General features: G+C 32.9%; 1 protein-coding gene across 2 annotated transcripts in view; it reads left to right on the top strand.

The window, feature by feature from the left end:
* The window catches only part of LOC111047351, a 363,987-nt gene that overhangs the window by 279,202 nt on the left and 78,245 nt on the right, over positions 1-6,540 (top strand). For both annotated transcript variants that reach the window (XM_039420975.1, XM_039420976.1), the window contains exon 7: positions 1,287-1,372. In XM_039420975.1, coding sequence (XP_039276909.1) covers positions 1,287-1,372 — 86 coding nt within the window. The remainder of the gene's footprint in view (positions 1-1,286; positions 1,373-6,540) is intronic.

Below are 6,540 nucleotides of genomic sequence, written 5' to 3'. Positions count from 1 at the left end.
GGCATGCAATTTATAGTCACCTCGACAGCTGATTTATGATGAATAATTCTATAGTCTGATTTTACTTTCCTTGCCCTATTACCATAGGTAAGGAAAGTATTGCTTTCCGAAAAAAATTAAAATACCCCAATTTCTAAATTTCTATACGTTTCAAGGTCCCCTGAGTCCAAGAAAGTGGTTTTTGGGTATTGGTCTGTATGTATTGTGTGTGTGTGTGTGTGTGTGTGTGTGTGTGTGTGTGTGTGTGTGTGTGTGTGTGTGTGTGTGTGTATGAGTGTATGTGCGTCTGTGTACACGATATCTCATCTCCCAATTAGCGGAATGACTTGAAATTTGGAACGTTTAAGGTCTTTACAATATAAGGATCCGACACAAACAATTTCGATCAAATGCGATTCAAGATGGCGGCTAAAATGGCGAAAATGTTGTCAAAAACAGGGTTTTTCGTGATTTTCTCGAAAACGGCTCCAACGATTTTGATTAAAGTTATACCTGGAATAGTCATCGATAAGCTCTATCAACTGCCATAAGTCCCATATCTGTAAAAATTTCAGGAGCTCCGCCCCATCTATGCAAAGTTTGATTTTAGATTCTCAATTGTCAGGCTTCAGATACAATTTAAACAAAAAAAAATTGTGTGGGAAAGATTGAGCATGAGAATCTCTACAATTAATGTTCAGTAACATTTCCACCTAAAATTAAAAATAAGCTCGAAATTCGAGAAAATGTGATTATTCAATTACAAACTGTTGGCAACTGTTGATTCTATTAAATCATTCACTATGAAGAGATAGCAGATCTCGTGTGTATCCAGAGATATTGCCCTGTCACCAGCTGGCTCAAATCTTTGAATAGTAAACTTGAGATGCGCGGGAACACTAGCGCGTCAGGAGATCAATTTTCATAACGGCAATGAAAGTTGTGCGAGTGCACCACACCAGATTTTTTACTTTTAATATTGACGTATGAAGGAGGCTCCTTTTTCCTTTTATATTATCCTTGGAATGCAAAATTTCCAAAAACCTTGTATATACGTCGACGCGCAACTTAAAAAGGAACATACCTGTCAAATTTCATGAAAATCTATTACCGCGTTTCGCCGTAAATGCGCAACATATAAACATATAAACATTCAAACATTTAAACATTAAGAGAAATGCCAAACCGTCGACTTGAATCTTAGACCTCACTTCGCTCGGTCAATTGATCTATTTAATCACTATTCACTCAATTATTCATTTATTCAATTGGTATATTAATCAGATGGTGATTGAACACATTTTCAGAGACTAAGAAGGTGGAAATGGATGGTCTTGACAAATGTGAGCGGATGAATGAGTACTTGAAAATTGCTTCGGCTCAAAAGGAATTTGTAAGTGGCCTGATGTATTATTATCATCATTCAAGTATTTCATCTCCTTCTACATTTTACTGCTCTTGTTGTAAATTTTTAACTGTTCCACAACTGAATTGGAATATTGATTCGAATATTCAGATAATAATACAGTAATTGTTTGAAGCTGTTCTATCGATTTTTTATGTATTTGTTATTGTAGTAGTGATGAATTTAAGTACGGTAATTTATTAAAATTGCAATATTTGAACCTATTAACTATTCTTTTTCTATTAGATTCTATTTTATCTAATATTTCTACTTTCTCTCATAATTTATGATGATGTAACAGCAAACAAAACTATAGTTTGTGTAAAACAAGTTGAGACTTGGCCCTCCATCCGAAGAAATTACAGGGTTTCCAAATCGTGTAAAATTGCAACTTTCTCAAATTCCCAATTCAACATCAGAATTGGATGTAGAATATCATCCCCGATATCCTAGTAGTGCTAAAAAGTTTCAGGGTTGAAGAATAAAAAGGAAATTCAACTTTTATGATAAAATTGGAAACATTGTGAATATTTGTTTTTCTTTTGAATATCACTTCTCTAAGAGTCTTGGGGCGTCGTAATGCGTAATAATTTTATATCTATTTAACGGGGAGAATGTCTCCTTTCTATTGGTGTCTGGTTCATTTTTATCCGACCCATAGTAATTTTTTAATTAATGATTATGTTCGTCAATGTCGAGACATTTCGAGCAGAAAACATGAAATTTTCGACATGAAATTTTTTTTTTGAGTCCACGTTTAATGGCAGTGCAGGATTGACAATACTGTTGCTGTCCTTTTCTATCATACAACAAAACAGATAGCGCTATCTCTCTCTAGCTTTGCAATGCTGTCTGCCAGAATATTTTATTTTTACTTTTGACAGTGACTGTAGAAAAGTAAACAAACAATTCTCAGCCACCACTTTTTTTCATTCTATCAAAATACTTTAGTTCACAAGTCGTGTAATTGATTTGAAATGTATTTTTGAAACAATGAAATAATTTTCGACATTACCGTATGAGAAACACAGATTAAAATACCTGAAATGACATTTTAAAAGTTGATAACTAACCATTCTAGACTTCATCCATGCTTCAGTTAGCCTACACGTATAGGTTAGACCGGGTCGCCGGAGTTCCATCTGCCCTGAAAGCCGCCACTTACCAAAAAATGGTAAGTTTTTATGGACGCTACCAAAGTGGAACAGTAAAAGACAAACTGGGTCTATTCCTATTTTACATTTTATCATTTTTTGGCAGCACTGAACCTGTATTCCTCTTAGTTTGTAGTAACATTAAAAAGGCTGAAAATTAAATAGGCCTATTAAAAGTGTTTTATAGGAGTTATCATTGGTTTTAGTAATATTCTTGAATTGGGAAATTCCTCAATTCCATCATATTCAGGGAATCAATAAATTTATGAAAACATAATGTTGATATCATTTTTTCTTAAATCTCCTTCTAGTATCTAACTGTATTAGAAACAAAACTAAGATATTTATAGGCTCAGATCAGAGAAGGTGGTCAATTTGGGTTATCTATTTTATAGTAATTCTAGTAACTATTAATGTCATCATCCTGGTTCTACTCAATAGAAAAATTCTATTGACCGTTGACTGCTTGACCAGTTACTCGAAATTGATAGTTGGATATGATGAATAAAATGGAATACTATTTATTACTACAGGGGTGCCCACAAGGGGGGGGGGGCATGGCGCAATTTGCGCCATCAACATTTTTGGGGGGCATGATTTTTTTTATATTTTATGTCAACATTTTGAATCAAGGCTAAAAAATCAAGGTACCTATTAAATAGAGATATCCTAATGTAGTTGATTTTAATACTTTTTCCCACCTTTGCAATGTTATATTTTGCTAAGTGTAACTCAATATGAAGCATGCATAAAAAATACAATTGATAATATTCTGTATGCAGAAACTTTAGTAATTTTAGCCTATGAGTTTGAAGGTAAATCTTTGACAAAAATAAATCATAACTTCATCATCCACTATTATTTTGATTTCCTTTGCTTAATTTTAATTTTTAATGGTCCTGTGTTTCAGTTTCCTTGCTCTTGCAACCTAATTTTCTTAAAAGCATAATGATAAGTTAAATTATTGTAATGTACATTTTAATCTAATAATTATTTTAATTTCGAATGCGTTTCATGATAATATTAATGTCTCTGAAATGGGAATGCAATTATAAACAACATCGCAAACTCTAGTGAATTTGACAGAAGAAAAAACTTCTCTTGTCAAAAATTTGTGAAAAATATCAAATGAAGCCAATTTCAATCTTCCAAATTTACACCCTATTTACCACACAGTAATCAAGTAATCATTGTAATGCTTCATTACTTTTTTTCTGTTTTGTATAGTCCAGTCAAATGGTCGTTTTTCAGGAGACAGCCCGAAAAAATTTTTCGCGACGGCTCTATATGTATTTTGGGGCGCTGAATTCTAATCTGAAATTCGCTGACACGCAAGAGGGCGGCTTCACCCCCAAAACTCCCAAAAACCCCAAAATTTCGGACTTTTTCAAGTTTTTCATTTAATCTTGAGAACCTTCAACTTTTCGAGAAAAAGCATTCTCTAAAATATTAAAGATAATAAAATTTCCAATAAATTGAGTGGTCGCGCAGGACTGTACGTTTTTTGATTCCGGAGCTTAGAGTTTTCAAAAAAGGGTTATTTTTTAAGGGGTTTTAAAAATTATGCAAACCTACCACTTCTACCCTATTAACACAACTACGATCTTTTTCTAGTTATGATAGAAATTCACATATCACGTGAATTAACAATATTAATTCTGAACAGAATTCCTTAGGTACCTATTTTTGAATTTAGTGGTGGTGGGAGGGGAATACACCCAAAAATAGAAAATCATGTCCTACAGCCAAAATTCAAATTCTCATTATAATACCTTTTCATGGCATTCCTAACAAAAAAGAAACATTTCGGCTGAAATCACCTTACGAGGGTTATGTTCTATGAGAATCACTCGTTAGATTTCAGTATTTCCTGGTGGGAGGCACACATAAGGATACGTGCAGGATCAAAACTTTAATCACTTATAACTTTTGACTGAATGATCTCCTCGTACTACAGCTCGTTCATATAAGCTCGTCAAGGCGGTTGAAAATCATATATCATATCACTAAAATTTGTTAAAAAAATGAAAAATTCCTCCTTTAGTGTACCTATTTTAGCCCATATTTCAATTCATAGAAAAATTACCGATTTCTATATTCAAAACTGTGTGTCTCGGTAACTCAAAATGATACTTGGTCTTGATTTAAAGGAAAGAATCTCCTCTTTTATGTGAGGTGAATGATTTTTGTAAAAATATAATCGTGAAGTAAGATATTATGTTTGTTTCAAAAAATCAAGGAATTTGCGATATTTTTCTCATTTTCACAGTCTCGACAGTTTTTCGATATAAACAGTAATGCAAGATCAATTTATGGCAACTCAGCTTATAGAGCATGAGATTTTCTCTCATTTAAGACCGATCGCAAGTTTCTATCATGTATTTTACTCATTTTAGAGACTCTTTAATCAGTAAAATCGCAAGAAAAATGAGAAAATAAAGATCATCATTCAATTTTCTGTAACTTTTGAACGGTATTGAAAACATATAATTCATGGGAGTGAAAAGAAGAGAAAATTCATCACAACCTTGACTAATTTTTGGATTTTTTATCTGAAGTGTTCCACAAGATACGCAACGTTACATATGCGAGAATGTGAAAATGAGGGAAATATCACAAATTTCTCGCACATTCAAAGTTGCGTAACTTGTGGAACACTTCAGATAAAAAATCCTGCGCGATTAGTAGTCCTGCGCGACCAATCAATTCATTGGAAATTTTATCATCTTTAATATTATATAGAGAATGCTTTTTCCTGAAAAATTCAAAGTTCTCGAGATTAAATGGAAAACTTAAAAAAAAGTCCAAGATTTTGGGGGTGAAGTCTGCAATCTCTGTCATCCCTCTGGCGTGTCAGCAAATTTCAGATTAGAATTCAGCGCCCCAAAATACACATAGAACCATCGAAAAAAATTATTTCGGGACTGTTTCCTGAAAAACGACCATTTGACTGGACTATAAGTTGTTATCCTATTATATTAAGCGAGCAATTTCTGTATTATCTGTTTATATTTTTTATATCTGGTTATCTGGCTATCTGGTTATATGGTTATTTATGTTCAACGGATCTAGGAAACTGCTCTAAAGATTTTCACGAAATTCGGAATATAGTAGGTTTATGATATCAAAATTCGATTGCACTAGGTCTCATCCCTGAGAAAACTCCCTGAAGAACATGAAAAGGATAATTCATCTTTGGAAAAACAGATGATGATTTCGTCGTCTGTCGATAACAGAAGATGCTTGTGACAGTGTGGGAGATCAGCTGTGTAATCAATTAGCTTACCGTATTTCGCGAGAAATCTAGAAATGTTAATTGACTCGATCAAAATACAGTTATCTGATTTGTTGACATGAGATGGTATTGCCGTGCTACCAATTTTTCCTTAAACGGTTGGAATAGCATTTAACACCTATCAACCTAAGAATAGTTGTCGGCTCCAATAAAATAGATTCTTGATAAACTGTGAATGGATCTATTGCCTATGAATGAGAAATCCAGTTTTCAGAGCAAATTAACTTATAATCTTCAGATGAAATTACACAAAATACAGAAAGAGAAAATATCTTAAGACTAATTATTTCAAGAGTTATTACGAACTAAAATACTTATCTAGTTTACAGTTGAAACACAGTGGCTATTGGCTTTACTACATTAACAACTAAATCTGACCAAAACAGCACAAAATTTTATATAAAACTCAATCTACAACATTAATAAACGAAAATGATTTAGAGCAAAACTCTACGACAACAGTACTTGTAGCAAGCCATTTTTCAGAAGAAGATCGAACAGGAAAAAGACACAAGTTGCCAGTCACGAAAGACAACGCCCTGTTCAATATCGATCTCCACAGACACGTCATCAAAAATTATAACTTATAAGTTTAGAATTCACATTCTACATCTGTTCTCAATAAAACTTTAATTTGAAAATGTTATTTTAAATTTTTATATATATATCATCTCTATTTAACTAAACCATTTATCTTTTTAATTCTG

Source organism: Nilaparvata lugens, chromosome 2 (genome assembly GCF_014356525.2).
Source record: "Nilaparvata lugens isolate BPH chromosome 2, ASM1435652v1, whole genome shotgun sequence".
In the NCBI taxonomy this organism is placed as follows: Eukaryota; Metazoa; Arthropoda; class Insecta; order Hemiptera; family Delphacidae; genus Nilaparvata; species Nilaparvata lugens.
Note: the sequence above shows the minus strand (reverse complement) of the source record. Positions and strands in the feature narration are given on the sequence as shown.